We start from the raw sequence: 22,658 nt of genomic DNA on the forward strand, positions 1-22,658 counted from the left end.
GGATTGTGTTCAGGCAGAGGTCAAGAATGAAATATCCTTTGAGGACATAACCACATTTTTCATCGCCACTGTTTATTATCTATTCAGCTGCCTGCTGAACAACCCTGCTCGGAGGGGTTTTCCATATGCTGTTCTGAACAAACATGCTGAAGTTTTCCACAAAGCACAGGTTGCTGAAATGTCAGCCATTCTCACACACAACTTCAGAAACACACAAAGCTCAACATGTCCCAAACCCTGATAACGCAGGTCCTGGAACAGAACAAATCCTCTCTCAGCCTGAACAAAGAATTAAGTATATTCCTTGCAACTCTGCTGTGTTGTACTTCTGCTTTATGGCCATAATCCCTTGGCAGGCCCCATTACAGCCCCATAGCAGCGGGCTGACCCAGCACCTCTGTGGCAGGGCTCTGGGCTGCTCACGGGCCAGTTCCAGCTCTGTGTTACAGAGTCCTCGTGCTGGTAGGGCCAAAAAACTGCCTTGGTGTGCTCAGCTCCGGAGAAGGAAAGAGCTGCTTCACACAGACTGCTCAGCCATGACTCTCCATGGCCAATTAAGAAATCAGAGGGGAGCTCTGCAGAGCTCGGCCAACACCAGGAAGCCTGAGCCGTGGTGGGAAGCACTGAACTGTGTTGCTGCCCAGTGTGGGAGCCTGCAGAAACGGGGACTGAGGGGGCAGAAGGTCTCCAGTAAGACCCTGCCATGGCAGGGGCAGCCTGGTGTGCAGTCTAGCAAGCAGCCTCAGACTGGATGCTTTGTCTCCCTGTCCCGTCCCTGCTCCCCAGGGAAGCAGAGGCTTGAATCATTTTGCTGGAGGTGAAAATTCAGAAGTTATTTACCACAGTGAGGCCAGATACCTTTTATAAATTTATTTCTCAGGGTGTCTCTCTCTACTTCTCTCTTTGTGTTTTTTATTTTTCTTTTTTATTTCACATTTTATCTCCTTAAAACAAAAATGCAAGCATGTCAGATGTCCCGTATAGGGAGGGGGAGTGCAGGGGCAGGGGGATCCCGGCCCCTGATGTCACTTGGAGGGGAAGCACCGACGGGGGGCCAAGGGAGGAAGCACAACAGGCCATGCTCTGATGGGCCTCCTGAAGCTGAAACGTGATCAGAACAAACAAACAAAGTAAAAGCTGTAAAACTAAATTACTATTTTTATTTGTTTCCTTGTCGGTTTGTTTTCTCTCCTCTACTTCCTCGTCCCCCCAGCTGTGTGCTCCTCTAGAGAGCAGCCACTTGGCATTGGTATTTGCTGAACATGGAGCATATGTGTATTACATCTATTTTAAGCACTCATCCTGAGAAACAGATACTTCTCTGTGAATCCCCAACACATTTTACAACCAGCTGCTGTACTGGTACTAGGGTAGGAAAAGAGGAAATGGTATTTTCTTTAGTTTTTTTAAGTTTGACCTCTGGTCTTCTCAGTGGGCCAGTCAGATTATTTTCTGCACTTGCATTCTCACTGTAAACTGGTAACACCAACCTCTGATATGCCGGTTACAACATGCAAAATATAGTCTCTCCAATATCATTTCCCCTTTCACTTACAGCCTTCTTTTTACAAAATAGAAATTTATTTTCGAATTCCTCTGTAAACATGAGTTTGAGCTGAAATTCTGTGTATATATATATACTCCAACATAATCAAACTCAGATGGAAAAGTGAATGTCCTTAAAAAGCTATATGTCTGGAGTGGGTTTGTCCAGCTCCCCTGTGTCCCTCCCCTATCTCTGCCCCAAGCTCTGGGACGGGCTGGGTCATGTTCTGGTTCCAGCTTTCTGGCCTGTCCTATCTCCTATGCCGTTTATATTTCTGTTTTCCTAGGCTGAGCAGGGTGCCAGCAGCAGAGAATTTGGCCTCCAGGATGCTTACAGCCTTCCCTCGGGGCCGAATCTCTGCACAAGATGCGCTTCTACATGGCTTCTTCAGCCCTCTGCCTCCTCAACTCTGTGAGATTCCTGCTGGTAAGTTAAGTCTCGATTTCATCTCACCAAGAAAGAGCTACTGCACATGCTATTTGAGTTTCTTCTCTACTTTGATAGTCTCTGCCTTCATCTGGATGTCCCTCTTTTCTGTCTGCACTCCCCCCCCACTTCCGTATGCTGCAAAGTTTACACCCCATTGCAAATTTAACAGCTTGCTTTTCTATTTTCTTCCACTTGACCACGGTGTTAATACTAGAAGGGGACCTTGATGGGCTGCCACCACGGTCCATTTGCAAAGCAGAGGTGCATATGCTTCCACAGGTCCTTTCTCCCCCAGGGGCCTGGAGTTTCCCTCGGGCTGGCTCACACTGTGTATTCAGTGTAACTCACATGCTGATCCATCCTGATGTCCTGAATTCCCAGCTGCTCAGCATGATGTGCTAGCCCCAATTCCCTTGGACCACTCCTCCTGTTCCCTTTTGATGTTGAGACAGCTGTTCCTCGTACCCTGTCACACCAGTTCTCCCTCAGTTTTACCTGCTTTATTTTATTCTTCCCTTGCTCCCTTCTTTCGAGCACACAGCTGCACACACAGCTCTGCCCCTCCTGCCCTGAGCTGGCAATAAATACAGGGTCTCTCAAGCTACAGATTCTGTTCCTCACTAGGCAAAGCTCCCTCCTGTTGGGCAACAGGCCAAAGGAACCTTGCATTCCCTGTTGCCTCCTGGGCAACCTCTCTACACTAGTTAGTTTGGTGGTGTTTTTTAAGACAGGAGCAATTAAGAAAAAGCCTTCATGGACTGTGTTGTCAAGCTATTGGAAAACCAAATTTCTGGCTCCTGCGACACATCCCAAGCGAAGGAGCAGCCAGCCAACATTTCTCCCAAATCCCCAAACTGCTGCCCTTCAGAAGGTGCTCTCTGTGTGTATGTGCATGAGTGAGAGACATCTGCATTCCTTTTCTGTTCACCCAGCCACAGAGCACAAATCTACTTTGACACTTTTAGAAAAATGAAAAGATGGAATCTCGCAGGAGCCTGCCTGTGCTGGGGGGGGAGGAGGGGAGCACGCACAGCAGGAGGGAAGTTGACTTTTCTTTATACATATAGGGTTTTTTCCATGCAGAGTTTAAATTATGCCTGATAAAAGGAGTTTCGTGGATGTTTCAGTTCTTTCAAACCCTCCTGGCTTCCTCCCAATTAAATGAGGTTTGTCAAAGCCACAGGGCTCTGCTGCTGCCAGAGAGGCGGACAAGCACTTCCCGCAGTGACATCTCCAATCCCCAAGGGAGAAGATGAAAGTGTCAGTGCCAAGAGAGAGAGAGTGTGTGGAAAAAAACAGGTACAGAGACAGTGTGAGAGAAAGGGAGAGAGTGAGGAGAAATAGAAGGAACGAGAAAACAGATTGGCATAATGTATCAATCTCTCGGATATGCTGCCAGCGAGGGGACAGAGTCATTTCACCTCGGTTTAAGCACCATCCCATATTTATTATCCCCCATATTCCAGCAAGAAGTACCTTGTGGACAGGAAACTACATGGCGTTATCATAGCAACCAATGTGTTGGGAGCAGAATCAAAGTGCACAGGGCTGAAACAAGTGCAGTATGATCACGCAAGACCATATTCAGGAGTGACTCATTAAGCCTGTAAAAATTAGGCAATTTTCAATAATTCCCCATGTAGCCATTCCTATTGCCACAATTGTGTAAGACGTTTGTTCTCTTGTGTCACGTTGGCATAACACTATTTTAGAATTTAACTGTATCATTTTCAAATTCTTGTTGCTATGTTAACAGTACAGATTTTAAATATCTTCTGTTCCCACTTTGTTCTGGAGGATTTGGCTATCAATTGCCATCCTCTGAAGGGGAAAGTTAATGCAGAAAAGTAAAGAATGAGCTGGAGATGAAAGGTGAAAGGAAGAGGTGGTTGATCCCAAGGTGTGTGAGAGTAAGAGGGAAACAACATTTGAAAAAATTAAAGCTTCCCATAAGAAATTATTCTCTATTTTAATGAAATAATTGTATCCATAACTGTCCTTTCTATAAGTCGTTACGATAAGCTGGAAGGTAGAGGAGGTTTTTCAAAGGTCAGTTAATGGGAAAAAATAATTGGAGAAATCAGTATTTCACGGATAAGTACCCCTCCAAATAGCAAGTTTCTGATTACTGAGGGGAATGGTAATGGCTGGAGGCTGGCTGCTGCCCCTGGGAAGGGGGAGAGGGGGCACTGGGCTCTTTGCTTCCTGGTGGTCAGCTCCTACAGAGGGGAACAGGTTACTGTTGCTATGCTCATCTGAATGCAAGGTGCTAGAAAAAAAGAGTAACCCGCGTTCTAAGGAGGAAGAAGACTCTGTCCTCTGAGTGGGACTGGCCCACAGGTGGGCTTCTACGCTGCTCACTCCCGTGCCTCTAGGGCTAGAAGGGAATGCTAAGGCCCAGGTTCAAACCCCACTCATCCTCTTGTTGGCCTTAATTCTACATGTGCCAACAGCACCACTGAATATAGCAAGAGAAGAGAGGTGCAGGGGATTCTCCAGCTTCCTTTCGGTGTGGCTAGTAGCCTAAGGGGTGGCAGTGATGACCTTTTGTAAAACTGGAGCATTTGCTGTCTTTTTTTTGGCTTAAGCCAATTCTGAGATAATTATCTTTGTGCAGTGCAGCCCTGCACTGCAGCAGCTCTGATAAAACTTCAGTCTAACCCTTTGCCATCTGCTCAAGCAGACTTTTTTCTGTCCAATTAATCCCTTCTGGAAGAAAGACAAGATCCTTGAATCAAGAAAGCGTGAGTTGTGCTCTCAACTCAGTGTCAGTCCCGAAGTGCAAAGGGTCTTCTGGGAAGGTATCTCACTCTGTTGTCAGACAGGTCAGACACGATAACAATTGCAGCTTATTATTCTTAGCTATACATTTGGTTTATTGTCCCTCTCTTTTGCCCTCCAATGCTTTAGAGCAGGCTTGCAAGCAGGGAGGGTGAGCAGTGGGATTTGGGGTCATCAACAATATGCTCCCAAGAAAACATACTGCAAGAAGAGCTCTGGCTGAACAACCCAGGCACGCGGGCCAGGGAGGCCTGAGCTGGCAGCTCAGATCCTATCCCCACTGGACCAAGCAGAGACCTTTCTCACAGTGCAGGTGCTGCAGTTAGTCAAGTCCAATTTGTGCTCTGTGTGTTGCATGGATATAATCCTGGCTCTGACTAGGAGGTACTTGCTCTTTTTGGGTACAGTTGGTCTCTCATTGTTACCTCTCCCAACCACTCAAAACCAGGGTGCCAGGTGGTGATGACACTGTACTGTTTGTCCAAAACAGCCTGCTGACAAGGAAGAGAGGGGAGGCCTGATGTTGACAGACCACTGTCATTTTAATGCCTGTTGCATCGAAGCTAAGGCAGTGTGGGCAGTGAGGAGGTTAAGGCTGCAAGCCATTGCCTAGCAAAAATCCCATTACTGTTGGGATTAGCCAGCGCTGGTAGATGTTATCACAGGGGACATATAAAGAAGAGCTGGCTTTCAGGACGCCTTGTTCGGGTTGACTGGTTGCCCTAGATTCTCCTACATAGCTAAAAGGTTTATATAGTCACCTAATATTATTTTACCACTGTGCTGTGCCACCTCTGTATACAGCAAATAGGTATCCGTCACTGCAAATCAGATACAGACACCTAGAAAGTGAAGTTCCTATCAGGTGTATGCATCTGGTTTATAATGTGCCTTAGCACAGGTATAAACCAAAGCTGGTGTTGAGCAGGAAATCAGCTTCCTAAGCCAGAAGCATTCTTATATGTGAGATGATAAAGCAAATCTTCACTTAACTCAGGAAAGCCACCTCTCACTTCACCCGCTCTGATCTCCACAGTGGTGGAAGGTCTCCTTGCTTACATACTGACAGGACATTAAAGTTTTCTATTCTGTCATTAAGCCATCACCCTAGGAAAGAGCTATTGCAACATCACAGCAGATGTTTGCCAAGGGCACAGGACTCTGGACATGTTGCCCAGTTTCAACTCTTCCCCGCGTGCTGTCCTGGAGCAGATACTGTGCTGGCAAGTGCTGGGCACTGTTCAGGAGCACAGGGTGAAGGGGAAGATGGGAAAAAAAGGAAAGTTTCCTTTGCTCACTCCCCAGCTCTCGCTCTTGCAAAAGCACAACTGGTACAAAGTTTGGCCCACATGACTTGTGGAAACAAAGTCCTACAGACATGGATCAAATGCTCTGACTCCCATTGATCTCAGGCCAGAGAATCTCTATAAAGGTCTTATTGTTCAGAGAGATGAACTGCTCTTGGGGGAGAGCACTGTTAATACTGTTCATGGAGGCAGACACTATTGCATCAGAGGTTAGCAGATGTTTTTCTGCATTTTGTCTAATTGCAAGTTATATCTGATGTTTCTTTAACTTCCATTTCCCCTTTAGCACTCTTAAATGCAAATCTGAAAAGATTTAGTTGGCTTGTTTGCTGTGAAAGACATCCAGACTGGTAGTCTGGTGTAGTCGTTTCCCATCCTCAGGTGCACTTCTGACTTCACCCAGTTATTATCAGAAAAGAGTAAACGGGGATGTAGTGATCAGGTTTCTAAGGCACAAAAGTTAAAGCTAAGTTTGAGATTGTGACAGCAAGCAACCATGAGCAGAGAAACTCAATTAGCCTGAAAGACAACTATCTCATTATCTTTCCTAAAATGATATAAATACATAAGAATATAAAAATTTAAAATAAACTCTCTATTGACTGTCTAGATGACTGGATTTCACTGCTCAATTTCTTTAAACACCCACTTTAGTATTTATTTATTCTAAGCGTGAAGCAGCTACGATAATTAGACTGTCAGATTTGGTAAGTTAATGAGGAGTCACTGGAGTGGAAGGTTTTGCATTTGTGAGATTGCTGAAGGAGAGAAGCCCTGTGCCTTCGCTCTATCTCTTTTTTCTTTTTCTTTTTTTTCCCCTCTGCTGGGTGGGAAGGAGAGAGCTTGGCAGTGCGCAGATCCATTTGAATCCTTTTGATTAGTGGGTTGCATTCCTATCACTGTTCTACCAAATAGTATTTTGCTGGTTGCTCCAAGAAAAAGAAAAAGAAAAAAAGAAAAAAACTGTAGATGAGATTTCTAGAAAAGGGTGTCTAGATTAAAGAAATAATTTTCCAAAAAAAATCAGAAGGAATGCAGCTGTGTGAAATAGGATCCTGAATTATTTTATATTGTGGCTAATGTCACAAGAGAGCATTAGGAAAGTAGCACAATGAAGGAAAAGGACCATTTTTCAGCTTTCTCTTTAACCTGATTTTTCCACAGGACAATCAGTGCTCACAGTTCCAGGAGTGAGACTGCAACCTGAAATCTGTGACCTGTTTGCTTCTTACCGAAAAGGCCAGCTCTCAGGAGGTTCGAGCAAGTTCTGGTAGAAAGTAGGGATGACTAACTGATTCTTGGGTAAGCACATAGTTGCCACTGTCAAAGCTGCTGCCATCATCTTTAGCACATGAATTTCTTTGTGTATTTAAGATGGGAAAACAGAACTGATACCCGGGGCTGGATGATCACATCCCAGCATGAGGACAAAGTGGGAAACCTCACATTCAGAGAGAAGAGATCAGCAAGCCAATGGCCCTGAATGAACAACACTCAGTAGTATTATGGGAAGTTTGGATTTGTTTTGTTATATTTCCAAGCCTCAGACCAGTGCCCTTTCCTCTGATGCCTCCGCAGTCAAAATATTGCTTCATCTCCCCACTGCTTAAACTGACCAAATTGCTTTGTTCTCTTTTGTCCTTGCCTATTGAGTTCACATTTTATAGCTTACTTGTTTTGATTTCACACACACTGGAACCTGAGCAGAGCTAGGCAAAATCTCCTTAGCTTGTAACATCCTTGGTTTTAATTAATCCCTATTTTAATACGACGCACCTCAGAACGATGCTTCAGCATCAATATTTTTCATCTCCTTTTTGTAACAGAAGACCAAAAGATCACTTGAAATCACTGTTACTGGAAGAAGTTACCAGAAAACACCCTTTTATTATATCCTGTCTCTTTGTTTACTTTGTGCATTTGTTATCACCATGTGTCCTGTCAGTGTCAGTGCTGGGTCTGTGCTTGAAGGGCAGACCTGAAAACTGATCTTGAGGCCAAATTAGTTTGACTGTCTTACTGTCTGCCAAGCTAAGAGGCAACCTAGCTGTGATAGCAAGGTACACCTCAGCTAGCCATCTGTGCTCTCAAATGCATGGAGATGGCAGGTACCTGCTATAGGATCAGGTCCCAGCACTCAGTGCCTGGTCTCACAGCCTCTCTGTACCCCTTCTGCCCTCATCCTGTGGACAACAGCAGGCAGACAGGAAGCCTCGAGTCCTTTCAAGAAGGACCTGACAATGCCAGCCCTGTGACCAGATTGGGTTTTGGAAGCAGCCTGAATGCATTCCCTGCTCACCTGCTCAGCTGAGTGCAGACAGGATGACTGTTCCCTAATCCTGCCAAAAAAGCTGGCTGTCAGTTCCACTAAGGCTTCTGGGACTACTTGAGGAGGGCACTCATGCTTCAGTGTTCAATGAACTTGTATTTGGCCCATTTTAACTGACCTAGCAGTTCTCAAACACATCATATAAGATGGTGAAAACTTGAAAATAGTAGGAGATAGTCTTAAACATTTTTTTTATATTAACCTGGCCTCAAAGTGTTTGTGTCACTTTTTTAAAGCTACTTACAAAGTACACTAAATGAGCTTAAATGTCAGCTCAAGTTTTCTTCTCCACTTCATTACAGGAAAACATTCTGTAAGTGATGGTGTTCATATTATTAATTATCTTTTTTTAAAAAAGCATCTGGATTCAGACATGCAAGCAAGGTTAAAAATGAAAGAGTAATTTTTTTGTCATTTTAATAGGCTACTGATGGAAAGCAGGGGGTTCTGTATGCTTTTTCAAATCTAATGAGAGGTAGATAGGCATCTAAAGCACAACAGCCTCACGCTGGCACATGAGAGAATAGAATTTCCTGGGAACATAATGAAACTGGCCAGCCTTCCTTCACTTGCCAACCTGAGTTAAGTTATAAAAGTAGACAAAACAAAAAAACCCTAAACATACCAGGCTCCATCTTGAATCCATGGGCCCCAAGCAACACAGCAAGGGACAAAACATCATCACAGACTCCTCCTTGTTCTCCTTCTGGTTTCAAGAAAGGAAGAGGTACTGACAGTATCCCTGATATCCCAGGGTGACATATACTCCATGCCAACACTCCATTCATTTTCTACCCTATACCACCCACCTCTTTCCCTCTACCTGCTGAGGAGGAACAGATGGATCATTGGAATCTGCTACTGTTCTCATTCCGCCTCTCAAAATTCAGATAAATAATGCTGTGCCTCTTACATGTGTGTGCTACTGTACCAGCTAAGTGTAGTTGAATCTACAGGAAGATTAGAGCTTGTTTTAAACCAGCTGTTATCAAGAAGATATGACTGAAGGCAATATCTCTGCCGAATATTTGTAATTAGGATCTATTTTTTTTTTGTTATTCAGGACTTAGGCCATTCATTTTTATCCTAACAGAATTCCTTTGCAACAGAGGCAGATTGTACCCTCTATTACACCAAAGACCTTTGAAGTAACTCTTGATATTGACAAAATGAAGCAAAATTTTTGAGATTATAAAACAAGGACAGAGTTTGAGGGGCGGGGTGTGTATTTTTAAAAATCACCTTTCATTAGAAGAGAATGAAATTGCACAGATGTCCTGCCTTTTGTTTTTCAGAAACCAATGTCAGAAAGATTGACTTGGCAACGAAGATGTAACAGCACAGTCTGGACACTGGACTTGCAGAATATACTCAGCCATGTGTCACTTAATAGAGAGATCCCTGGACCAGAAGATCGATGTACAAACAGGACAGATGGGGACTGACAATTGAAAGAATGTAGAGGCTGATCCAAGGCTTATTGAGACCTGTCATTCCTGGGTTTGCCTACAATCTCCTTCAACAAAAGAGCTCCTGAGGGAAGGAGGGGATTAGTCAAAAGTTGAGTGAAGTCTCCAGGGAAGATGGTTTCTTGGATAAAGTTGTCAACAAAAGGAATTGTTTAAGACTATTTGTTATAATTTCCTAGAGGGAGCTTCTGCCATTACTAACAGGATTACCAGCGTACTGGTTCCACACCAGCAGAGCATTAGACATGTGCATTGCAGACTGGTTGCTTAGAGCTGAATTCAGGGGTCTTCTTATACAGGATCCCAAATGTGTGCAGGTGTTGATGAGCAGAGGGGAGATGGCAAAGAATTAAGATGTAGCCAAACACAGTCCATTCTTGCCCCAGCTGTTGCTGAGAGTCTTGGCTCATTAATGAGTTACCAGAGTGTTTTAATCTCCTTGAGCTCAGGGCTGCTGACAGACTATGAGAAGGAAAGCTAATCTGAGGTAAGTGCTCATCAGGACACATAGGGAAATCAGAGAGCTCTTTCCCAACTACAGTTACTGTGAAATTTCTCATAGTATTCTTCCTGGGAGAATTGGGAAAGCAAGTAACTTACTGTGTTCAAGTACTAGTCTGCTTGGTTTCAGCTATCCTTTTCTTAGCTCTGGGACATCATAAACCAGTAGACATGATATAAGCCCACAGCAGATCTGGGAAGAAAAGGAAGACAGAGATAAATCATTAAGGTGCAGGCATGCAAACTTTCTTGAATACTACTTATTCATCTAAGTAGTGTCACTGGCATGACTGGGAGAACTTCTCTGAGGAAGAATTATGCAGAACATTGAGACACTGGAACAAAACCAGTCAAGGAGCTATGGGTGGCAGCCACAGAAAGAGCTGAAAGGTGAGCTTTTAGTGTAAGGGAGCTGCAGGTCCGGCCCCACCCCAGTCCATCATTTACCAACCACACACTGCAGATCTGGGCAGGAAGCAGCACAAGTGTTAATGTTCCCCTTTGCCCTTGCTATAGACATAATTGCAGGAATGTATAGATTAACTATATAAAAGGGTACACAGACTATCTGCAGGCACTGCTCAGTTAAGAGGACAAGATATTCCTTATGTTACATTCCTTAAAGTTCTCTGTCTTGATGAAAAGGCAAATTATGTCCCAAAAGTCTTTCTACCTCTAGATTGCATGGACCCAGATCTACCAATCAGCTACTCTTAGGGTGATTAAGATTTGACCTCCCATTGCAATACTGAGCAGAGCAGCTATAAATGATGCCCAAGTTGGGATATGGTTGTTCTGCATTCCTTTTGCATTCTTGGAGATGTCTGAACTAAGAACAGTGAAGAAGCAGGATCTCTAATGCCTGCAATGGGTTGGTCATGGTCTGCTCCTAATTGGAAGCCACTAAATGCTCAAGATATGTTAAATGAAAGGATTTGTTATGCATGGGCAGTGAGGGATCTAATGATGAGAACTGAGTCACTTTTCCTCATGGTCTATCCAGAGCATCAGCTGTAAATTTCTTCTGCCCTGGAGCAGCAGACAGAATGGCTTTGCTGTTTTACATAGCTGCTACCCCATAATGGCCATGACATTGCTAAATTTGTCTATATGCTAAATTGCCAAAGGGTCAAGTGATACCTTCTAATTCTGTATCTAGATGGATAGAAAGCCAGGAAGACCCTGTCCAAAGGATGTGCTGCAACCCAGCAGTCTTCTGTTCATTAAGTCAATATTGGAGGCCTTAAACATGCCAGATCAGAGAGAGAAATTGCCTCAGAACGACTCCTGTCCCAAACTAAAGGGAGTACTATTTACACTAGAAGTACTGATCTCAGTAGATTTTCCATCCCCTGGCCTGCACAGTTTCAGGGGCAGCAGCTTTCAGGGAAAATGGCTGTAATGCTATAACGAGTCAGAAACAGTAGGTAACAAGAAGCACATCTGAATTCATGTACCAAGTTAGTGCCACCCAAAAATGTGGTTCTCCTTCCACCATTTCCCTCCCTGCTTCAAGCTTCACCGTCTTTCTCTTTTTTGCTCTCCAGCACTTTTCTAAGACCTTGAAGAACTGATTTAGTTCACTAAACAGGTGGAAAATTATGAGCTCTTTTGCTGACTTAGTTTTTCATTGTTTTAGTGAGCTGAATTAGATTATGAAGGGAGAGAAGTACTAGACTTCATTCAGGGATGAGTGTGGGGTGGGAAAGGAGGAGCTGGAAAAAGCCATAAAGTTCATATTCTCTTATCTCCAGTGTGCCCACATCTAGTTCCTGCAGGATGATCATCCCCTGTCACATCTGAATGTTTGATGTTGTTTTGTTTTGAGATAATAACCGAGTGGGTTCTGGTGAGTAAGTGCTCAGAACTGCTACCATTTATGTGGGCCCATCTCAAATCTAGGTTTTTGCTGTTGAACACCTCACAAAAAATCCCAGACGTTTGCAGAGAGGTGCAGGAATGATCTTTCCTTTTTTTCCCCAGAAAATGCTTTCTCTTGGCAGGGGTAGGATGCGTTAATAAAGCAGGTGAGAGTTTATAAAGTGCATGTAAACGGAGATCATTTTGCTCAAGGGTCACCAAACTGTTTCTTCTCACCATCTAATAAAAAATTAAAAACAAATTGGAGATTTTTGAGAAATCCTTTAACATCCTCTTCTAAAGAGAGTTTAACAGCAGACTTAAATATTTGCTTTAAAAACATCTTGAAGTAAATTAAATAACTTCTTTCCCAGGCCAGGATTCTGTTTTCCTTCAGCCTGGAGCAAGTTTGTTGGCCAAATTACATGTGCCCAAGGAAAGATCCAAGGGCTTTGAAACTTGCAAACCTCTGTCTGTAATGGCGCAAGTGGGCAATGCTCTTTAAAGTGTGTGTGGGGGAGGGAAATGCCAGGAAAATCCCCCTCACAAGCCAGAACTGCATTTGGGGAGCCCAGATGAAAGCTCTGATGCGGGTCATGTGACAGGTGTCACTTCAGTAATGATATTGGGGCAGAGATAAAAGTCCTCGCCGGCTGGTCATGTGACACCGCTTCATTACTGGCACAGCAGGTGGTCGGAGAGACTCAATGCCTTTATTTTTTTATTATTTTTTAATTTTTTTTATTCTGTGATAATGAGAAAATGTTTAAACTTCCATCCCTGTGTTTAAACACTTCTTCATGCTGACAGCAGCAGGAGATCCCTTGATCAGCTGTCAGATGGGAAAGTGCAATTTTTCTGGAAAGTAAACAGCATGTTTGCCAGTTGGAAATCATTTTCTGTTTGTTGGGACTGCTAGTCGTGGTGTGATGGAGCCATGTCACAGCATCTGACAACTCAGGAGTGGGGAATAGAAAACAGCCTGAGAAACGGGGGTTAGACTCTGCCTCTGATAACAGGAGCTTGAGATTTTTGACACTTCGTTATTGGTATTGTGTGGAAAAAACCCACCACTTACTGGTTGCTTATGAAACTTTTAAAGCAGCGGCTCAGTGTCAGTGTGGATGTATGGGACCTGCTAAAAGAAGCTCCTGCATTTTAATAGAAACTTTCCTTGAAGAAAAGCAAAAGGGACACACAAAGGAACTGAGTAGGTGTGGAGATGCATGGGGGTGAAGGTGGCCAGATCTCATTCCTGGCTTGCAAAAAGAAACAAAAAACAGTCTTCTTATTAGAAAACTTTGTATGGTTCTGATGTCACATAGGCTTGGGTAACCCACTGGGAGTTTCAGGTGAGAAAAGGAAGGCAAATATAGTCACAGGGTCGTGCAAGAGAGCTCAGCCCCACCCTGGGGCAGCCAGGGCCTGGCTGAAATCAGAGCTGTTAAACTCTCCTTCGGAAGTACCCCGGAACCCTACTGAGTTAACTTTAAATGCTAACCACGTTTTTTTATTTTCCTGTTAGGCAAATACCTTCTCGAAGTCAAATCCCATAGAGAAAAAGAAGATACAGATGTAATACACATAATTTTAATTAAAATTAGGGTTTGAATGTACATATGCAGAGGCACACACATTTTTCCTAGGCAGACACAGACAACGTCATATATGCAGAATCAACAAATCAACCTGATTTCAACACTGGCAAAGTTAATTACTCAGAGCACTGCTCGAATCACGCAGTAGATATTTGCAGCAATTACGTTACATGGAGCCCTTGGTAGTCTCCCAACAAACGCTTTCCTCTGCTGGCTGCACTGCAGCCTTCTGTCTCTTCCTAAAGATTCCCATTAAAAGCTTCCTGCCTGTTACGCTTCATGAAGTCCCGGCTCATTAAAACTGAAGTTTTAATGCCCGGTCTGTAGCTCCCCAGCACCCCGGAAGCCCCAGAGCTGGTGTGTTGGTGTCAGCTCCCGGCCCGGGCTCCGCGGCAGCCGGTGGGGCTGGGGGAGGCTGCCCGGCTGCAATCGGGGCTGGGCCGCACCAGCAGCAAAAATGATCCCAAGAGAAAAGATCAGATCAGAATCTGGCCCGTCGTTAGCAGTCATTAAAAAACATTGCACTTTTAATAGGAGCTTATTCAATTAGCAGACTAACAGGCTCCATCAGATAAGGTGGGGATTTCCCTGGGAATCTGAGTCACATATGCTGAAGCTGCTCTGCACCCTGTGGTTAACCCTCCCCGTGCAGAGCCAGAATAAAGAGGCCAGATCTCAGGAAAGGGCTTATTTTTGGATTTTTAAGGGAGAAGAAAGAGCCCTCCACTGCGCCTCGAAGCCCCCGGAGGTGCTACTGCTGAGTGTGAGTCACACACTGGAAGGACCCAGGAGGCTCACGGCACCAAACTGTAGCTGCTGCAGACAGGAGACTCGCCTGATCTCCGATAAACACGCTGACATTTGGCAGCCTGACAGCTTCACAGTCCCATAAGAGGCTTCCTAATTAGAGCCTGGGTGAGAAATAATCCACAACTTGAAGTTTGTCTCTAGCTTCCTTGCTGTACTTTTTTCCCCCTCCCTTTTTGAGCCTTTTTCCCCTTTTCAGTGTTTTCTCTCACACGTTCTCAACACATCCCCTCCCCGCAGGCGGAAGCTGTTTGAAACACCGAGCAGGATAAAAGGTCATTTTTGCCTCTCCTCTCAGCTCAGAACAGCCCCCAGCAAAAGCACCCCTCTTGCATTCCACCACTGCCCTTGAAGGAGACGGGGAGATAAGACAGGGGAAAGGACAGTACACGGTGAAGTTTATAATGAGGCGAGGTATAACCGGTCTGGAAGAAAACCAAACCAGTCCCATTCACTCCTAGTCAAACAAGTAGGGCAAAACTGGTACTCCCAGCAGCAGGAGAATGGGGACTCTGGGTCTGGATCCGGCCCTGAATTTTATTTTCCTCTACAGCAAGCGCCCCAAACAGCAAGTCAGGACATCTGAGTCTTTCAGCTGGAGCCAGGGTCTAAATTTAGCCTTGCCTTCAAAATATACAGTACCACGATGCTGCTGTATCACAGCAAGACATTCAACCAGCTGGTCATAAAATGGAATATATTTTTTAGAGATATGTACTGTTACCGAGTCTGATTTTTTAAAGCTAAATCATATTCCTCCTATTTACCCCATTACAGGCATGTGCTCTGAATAGTTCCAGAAAAGTATTTAAATGCTCTAACCCATTAAATTAAAATTATGTTAACATCTGCTAAGACAAGTGTGACTTTTTTACTGCATTTATTTCCTAGAGGATTATTTGGTAATAGTGGGATTGACTGTTCTCTATTTAATATGCCAAAGTCTTTTCCAGGGTAATGAGACAGGTAGCAAAACTTCTGAAAGACCATAGTCATTGTATACTCTGCAAGCTTGGATACAGAATACAGACAGACACCAGAATTAACTTTCTGTTAGAGGATTGCTCCTGCTGACTGCCCTCCTCAGTGAATACCATATTCCCTGAATAGCCACCAGAAACAGGCAGAAATTTGGGATTCTTCATTCTTGGCCATACGTTACATCGGACAGCTCTGTATGTTACCATGATTCATCAGGATCCCAGATGATGACATGGGAAAAGTACCTACAGATATTTGACCATTAGCTCTCTCCAAAGCAAAGAGATTTCATTCAAAATATGCAGTTGAAGGTATTTCCAGGACAACGTATTTGATGCTGAGATACACTGGAAGATCTCTGGAGTTCAAAATGAGTCTTACACAGAGGACTGTGGGTCTTTGGTGAGTATTTTTTTTGGAAATTTCCCTTTGGGGGCTTGATTATGATTGCTGATTCCCGAATGTTTTATGTGCTGCAGGTGTGTCTGTGTCTGGTGCAGCTGGGAGAAAGAACTGAGAACCTACATCTCTGTACTGGAGAGAATGACCCTGCACCAGGACTGAAAAGGACCATAACATCATCCTCATCTGTAATGTCTGTACTGCTGAGATACTGAGGCTGAGGAAATTGTTTATCAAACTCATATTTCCAACAAACATATGTCTGTGAAGTAAAGCAGAGTTACTCCCTGAGGATCTAATATTAAAAAAATTCCCTGAATAGATTGTAGCTGTGTGTTTTCTACCATCCCTCCCTATAAAGTGGAGTATGGATTAGTATGCACTATTTATAGAGCCCAGCCTCTGGAGCACCCCTGAAGCTGAGCTGCATTCATAGCCAAACATCATCCCCGGGGTCCACATAGCACCATGACAAAATTCTGCCTTTCAGCATAGTAGAAGCCATGGAAAACATAAGCTGTTGTACTGGACCTAAAATGTATGGCTCCATCCCTGCCCTGGTATTTTTTGCATGGCAAATGAATATAGACATGAGGAAGGAGGAGAGCATAGAGATGGGGAAAGCTCTCTGAGAGGACTGACTGGGAAGGAGATAAGGCAGAGCTGCCTCTGGGTGACTCATTCCTTGGGTGCCCATGTTCTCTGTGGCTGCAAAGTGGGCACTAAAATCAGAAGAGCATAATTCACACACACATGTATGTTTGATATGAACCATTTTAAAATTCAGGAGAATCAGATGCCAAGAACAGGTGAATAGCACGGGAGAAAAGAAAAACTGTAATTCTTTCCAATTAAACTCATTTTTTTCAGGGTTTAGAATTTCAGTCATTTAAATCCATTTTAGACTAAGTCTTAGAAGTTAGCAGCCTGGAGAAATTAATATTTTTATTATTTTATTTTAAGGGATTAACTCAAGTTGATAGATTTAGAGCAGTTTTTAAGTTTGTTGGTTTCAGATGTTTAAAAAGAAATTTAAAATAAACAAACAAAATCCAGTCAAAAATTTGGCAAGGGCTGAATCCTTTGGGCAAGATTTTCCCAGGAGAAACACAGATCTCTGATAAGCAACAGAGGAGATGCCGTATTTCACAGCTGCAATGCAGATCTGAAGCCTCTCCAGAGACTCCCACATGCTAAACAGGGATTTCTTTAGTTTAAATGCCAGATCCACTTTGGTCCTGGTGAAACTCCAGAGGGGCGTTATCTAGGAAAACGGGGTATGTTTAATCCACTTTATCATTAATGCAAAGAATAGTCTCAATATTTGTGAAAATCAAAACTATGTGTTATGAAAGGTCCTTCATATCTCGAGTGGAGTAAACTCCACTTGCCAGCCTCCCCCAGGGAGCTGGGCCATGGTTTGCCTGTTTGTAATGTCTCTATTTATGACGGATGTCTGTAATGAAGCAAGCATGAGCTGCACTGATGGCCTAACTGGGCACTTCCCTGAAAGATGTGCTGGAAAATTTACTATGGTGACTAAGGCTGGAAGTGCCACAGGTGCCAGAGTGAAAATAACAGCTCTTACCAACACAGTCTCACTGTAGCTTCAGCCTTCTCATCAGTTCGCATTTGCTTTGCAGAACCTCCTCTGCTAATGAAATATCAGGCCATTTGACATTTTGACTGGATTAAAACAAAGAAGCTGAAAAAGTTTTATGCCTCTGAACAGGGCTCTTGGGTTTATCACCATGTGACAGTACTGCCAAGGCCAATTATCCCCATGATGATACCTGGGAACAATTCTTGTGAGCTGAACACGATGCTGTTGCACAGGTCACCGCGCTGATGCTGGTGAGCTGTGGGCTAAGCTGCAGGGACCTGCACCCTGCAGTTGGTGAAAAGCTCTGAGATAAACCACACCATGCTTTGATGGGTGAATGCTGAAGGCTTCTCGCTTGATTAGATGTCAGAAGCCATTCAGTTGGACACAGACCTGAAAGATTTAACAAAGCTGAAAGACGACTGTCTGCAAGAGACCTGGGAGCAGGGATGCTGACCACCCGTTGCAGATCCTGGGCAATAAGAGCTGAGAGACAAGCTTGGAGATAGCTGTGAGCCCCAAGCTTGGGACCATGTTTGAAGCTCCTGCAAGCAGAATGATGAGGCTGCCTTGGGGGCTGAGTGAGGAGGCAACCTGCGAATCTCTTTGAAGGTGGCAGAGAGAAACCCAGGAAAGCAGCTGCCCAGTGGGCAGAGAAGGAACCTTTATCATCTGGGCATGATGAATGAAGGCAAACACGTTGCTAGCTGTCACCAGCTTTCAGGGAGCTGCACCACAGCCCCTGCCAGTGCAGATTCTGCTCAGCTTAGTATAAGTGAGGAAAAAATGGCCAGGCCTGGAGAGAAGCATGCTGTGAACAGTGAGGACTGGACACTTCAGGCAGACAGTGCCTGAGGCAACTGTGGAGAAGATGTTCCTGAAGGGGCTGCCCTGGGGCCCTGGCCCGGGAGGAAACAGCCCCTGAATTTGACCCCGTCTTGTTCTGCCACTTCACAGCAGGTACCGCTGTGCCGAGGGGGGAAAACATAACCTCATCTTACAGGTTTCTACCCCACCTCTCCTATGGCTCCAGATAAAGTTTTGAAGGGAAGTGGAGCAGAGAAACTCATCCCCAGTCACAGCTGTCTCTGGGCATTTATGATTTTTGCAAGGGGTGCAGTGCTTCTGCGAGCTGTACGTCCTTCAGAAGGATTAGCCATTTCATCCCCTTCAGTTGTACCCAGAGTCTCTGCTTCCTTCAGGCACATCCTCCAGGTGACACTGAGAGGAAAGGCAAGCCTTGGGCAGCTGTTTGGACTCCCCAGCATGATCACCACATTTACCAGCCCTCCAAAGTGCTTTCAGGGGTCCGAAGATATCTTCCACTGCTCGCATGATTACAGCTCCAATGAGATTTGGAGCAAGCTGTTTCTTCTAAACAATGGTGCTATCTCATTCTAACCCATTTAGATTATAATCTGCTCTTCTAGATATTAATATTTTCACATTAATGTAGATCCTTTTATCCCTGTAGTTTAGCACTGGGTTCTGATTTATTAAATAGCTGGCTCCCTCTGGACTAGGGGAGCAGGATGCTGCGTTGTGATGAGCTTAGTAACTCACTGCTCCCTATTAGTAAATCACAGACTAGAGCTTCAAATTTGCAGAGAGAATTGGGTTGACTTTCCCTCAGTCCTGTTGTGCAAAACTACCTGCTAACGATCCTTCTTAAATGAGCCCAGTGCTCTAATATGGGTTCAGCCCACTCGACTGAACGTTAACAGCAATTCAGGGAGCAAGGACAAGAGCAGAGTTAAGAGATTTCACTGGCTTTTCCCGTCAAGTGGTGCTGGAGCACTTTTCTGGAGGCACTAGCAATAAAACATCCAGCAGAATCAGTGTATTTATTATTTTAGAAGAGCTCATGTTTTTTTAATATCTCCGGGTTTGAAGGAAAGGTTGAAAGTAAGGGCAGCCTATTTGCATTGTGAATAAAGTTATCTGCCTCCTCCACCCCTATCCCCTCCACCCCCGCGTGGAATATGCAGAAATAAATGCCTTCTAATGATCCCTGGGGGACTGAAGCTTTGATATGGATCTTGCAGAGGGTATAGTGGTCGGGAGAAGTTCTGCCAGACTGAAACCCAGCATGGCGTGGGGGAGTAGGCAGCCTTCCTCCGAGTGCAAGAGAGGGGAAATTGGATTATCTTGCTAGCAGTTGGTGTTTTTCTGTCTGCAAGAACTTACAGATGAGAGGCCCCAGCTGGGAAGCTAAATTCAGCCCTCTGCAGACAGCTATGTGTTTTATACTCATCTAAATAAAAGAGATGATTCCGTCCAAGTTCTGGAAACTTTCTTCTCTTGCTCTGACTGGGTGCAGGGCAGGTGGGTAGAGAAGCAAAATTGCAGGATTTGAATTTCAGTGTGGTGGTTGCTGAAAATGTTGAGTATGTGTGGCCATGTGTTTGTAAACACAGATTACTCTTTTAATGTGACATCTGGCTTTCAAGGAGCTCCCACAGTAGACAGAATCACAGGAGTACACACTTCAGTTCCCTCAGACAAATCTATTGTAGGATACTGTTTTGTAGTTTACAGCACACTGAATAAGCTCAAAAAACAACAAATGCAGCTGAAGACTTTTAATAGAGAAAACTTGTTTAAACGGGCTGCTTTCTGGGAACAAATTGTTGAATAAAAAGAACACCCCGGCAATGGGAAAGTTTTCTGTGTTGCCAAGAGGTTCCATAAAAAGACCATTTTATAGCATTAACCCATTCCCCATAGAAGCCAGAGCATACCACAGAGGATCACATGCTGCCTGGGAAGCAGCAGCACAGAGAGATGAAATACAGCAGCCAGAAAGGGCTCACAGCATCCAGGGCTCCTGTGCTTGCTCCCTGGGCAGCGGCTGGCGCAGAATGGTGCTGTGGGGATTCCAACAACGATGCCAGACCAAGCAGGTCTTTCTCTGGGGTGCAGACACAACACCTTCCAAACTGAAGGCAACACCAGGAATGTTGAGCGAGCTCCCAGGCACGCAGTAGGTGCCAAGGAAGGAGCAAAGAGAAATGCCAGATTTTTTCCTCTCCCAGAGAAGGACAGAGAAGAAATGATTCTACAAGAGAGTTAGGAGAGACAGGAAGGAACCAAGACAAAAAGTACTGCTGTAGCTTTTCCAGTATCAGAATGCTACACACAAGATTCCAGCATCCTTATGCATCAACTGCAAGGTCCCAGGAGCAGCAGGGATGATTTGGACTAATTACTTGATAATTTCTGCAGGTTTTTTGAGAGAGGCATTTGTCCCCCTTGCTCCTCCTGTGCAGACTGACTGCAGGTCAGCTCTGATGCCAAGGAGAGCACTCTGCACAGGCTCTGTGGTTGCATTTTTGACAACAGGGTGCTTACATCAGTTTAAGGAATCCCTTGCTTCCTTACCCATGCTCTGCACCACCAGATATGCCAGCATGATGTCTGTGTAGCACATGGTGAATGAGACCAGAGAACTGATCCAGATAAAAAACAACTCCAGGAAAAAAAGGTTTATTTTTCAGCTGGGTTGGTTCCTGCTCTGGGTCACTGCACAGCAGGGAGACTCGGGGATGAGAGCAAGTGTCTGTAAGCTGTCAGTCACTAAAGGTCCCCTCCATCACCCACCCTTTCTACCCCTCTGTGTAGTGGATTAGACTTCATTTTCTGTAGGACCTTTACTTTCATCCCAAGTTTAGATTTCTATGCAGAGATGTGATTCAACCTACAAGAGTTTGAGAGCCTTCTTATTTCACATAACAGCCTTGGAGTGTCAGGCTACATCTCACTGTGTGGCTTGCTGCAAGCACCCTCAGGGTCCCAAAAACTTATAAAATTTTGGGGGGGATTTGTACTATATGACCTTCAAAGGTACTTTCCAATCCAATCTATTCTATGGTTATACAACCTGCAAATAGACTTGTCCATCTGTGTGCCACCATCCAGCACGACTGTGTAAATCCAGTCACAGAAACCACAGAGGTCTGTTATTAGCACGCTGCACACTCCATACTTTGCTCTTTCCTTTTCAGGTGGTTTTCTGGTCACAGGGATGCAGCAGCTCTGCTCCCAGCTCTGGGATTAGTGACTTTTGGGCGGTCAGCATGAGGGTCTGCTCTATTCTCTACAGCAGGCAGAAAAGCACCTGGCAAGCCTTGTGAGGCACCATCCTCTTGCCAGGCTGCACAAGGCTTGTCTGCCTTGTATTCCAAGTGGGATAGTTTTAGCACCAACTGCTTCAGTACCAAAAGGTGTCATGGAATTTTAATGACCACAGATGGCCACAGCTTCTGTTCTGTGTCTAATCTGAGCCCCCCCGCCCCCAAAGTACCACCACGGCAGCACTGCACTCCCCTCGGGACAAGATGGGGAGAGGGTGGACTCAGGTGAGTGAGTGCTGCCAGTTCTACACCTCTGCTGCCTGTTCCTCAGCCTGGATGTTCCTTACCTAATACAGAACACATTGACTGTATGCAAATATGATGGAGTGGGGCAACAGAAAACTGCAGGTGAATGTCAAATAAAATACTTTTGATCCACCTCCTCAACAACACTCCAAATCCATGTCCTCAGGGTCTTTGAGACACTTATTAGCTGGAACACCTTGTTTTTGTGCTGGATGATTAGATTCCCACATTTTTCCACAGGCGAAGGAAGCATGCCCCGATACAGTTCATAGCAACTGAGCAAATTCATTGTAAGTAGTGGCCAGATATTGGCAAGAAGAGACTTAAGAAAAGCTCATGCTATTTTCTCATTTAAGTATATAGGAAAATGGATCCTCCTATCCAGCTGTGAGCTTTTGCAGAATACACCCTGGAGTACAGCTGATGGATGTGCCTCCCACAGCCCATAGGGTTTGATGCTGTTCCAAGCATGCTTCATGGGGAGTATTCCATTCAAAATAATTATCAACTTGAATAGAGTAAGTACCAATCTATGCAAACCCACTTTGTCTGCTGCCTGGGAAGAGATTACAAAGCACATTTGGCTATTGTGTGCATGCTTGTAAATTTTAAAGTGCTGGGTGAGATCTCTGAGTCTGGAGAGCATCAGAGGATCTTGAGAGCACT

At 44.6% G+C, this 22,658-nt stretch overlaps 1 protein-coding gene and 1 long non-coding RNA gene across 2 annotated transcripts in view; one reads left to right on the plus strand and one right to left on the minus strand.

The window, feature by feature from the left end:
- Positions 1 to 12,484, plus strand: part of CDK15 (cyclin dependent kinase 15) — a 40,273-nt gene extending 27,789 nt beyond the window's left edge. Inside the window, exons 12-14 of the mRNA XM_017834858.1 lie at positions 1,833 to 1,972; positions 7,228 to 7,365; positions 9,688 to 12,484. Coding sequence (XP_017690347.1) covers positions 1,833 to 1,972; positions 7,228 to 7,337 — 250 coding nt within the window. The 3' untranslated portion in view covers positions 7,338 to 7,365; positions 9,688 to 12,484. The remainder of the gene's footprint in view (positions 1 to 1,832; positions 1,973 to 7,227; positions 7,366 to 9,687) is intronic.
- LOC108507178 overlaps positions 1 to 22,658 on the minus strand; it is a 162,297-nt gene that overhangs the window by 7,497 nt on the left and 132,142 nt on the right. Inside the window, exon 6 of the long non-coding RNA XR_001878021.1 lies at positions 10,462 to 10,555. This is a non-coding gene — a long non-coding RNA (uncharacterized LOC108507178). The remainder of the gene's footprint in view (positions 1 to 10,461; positions 10,556 to 22,658) is intronic.

This window comes from Lepidothrix coronata, unplaced genomic scaffold (genome assembly GCF_001604755.1).
Source record: "Lepidothrix coronata isolate B3197 unplaced genomic scaffold, Lepidothrix_coronata-1.0 Scaffold7, whole genome shotgun sequence".
Lineage (NCBI taxonomy): Eukaryota > Metazoa > Chordata > Aves > Passeriformes > Pipridae > Lepidothrix > Lepidothrix coronata.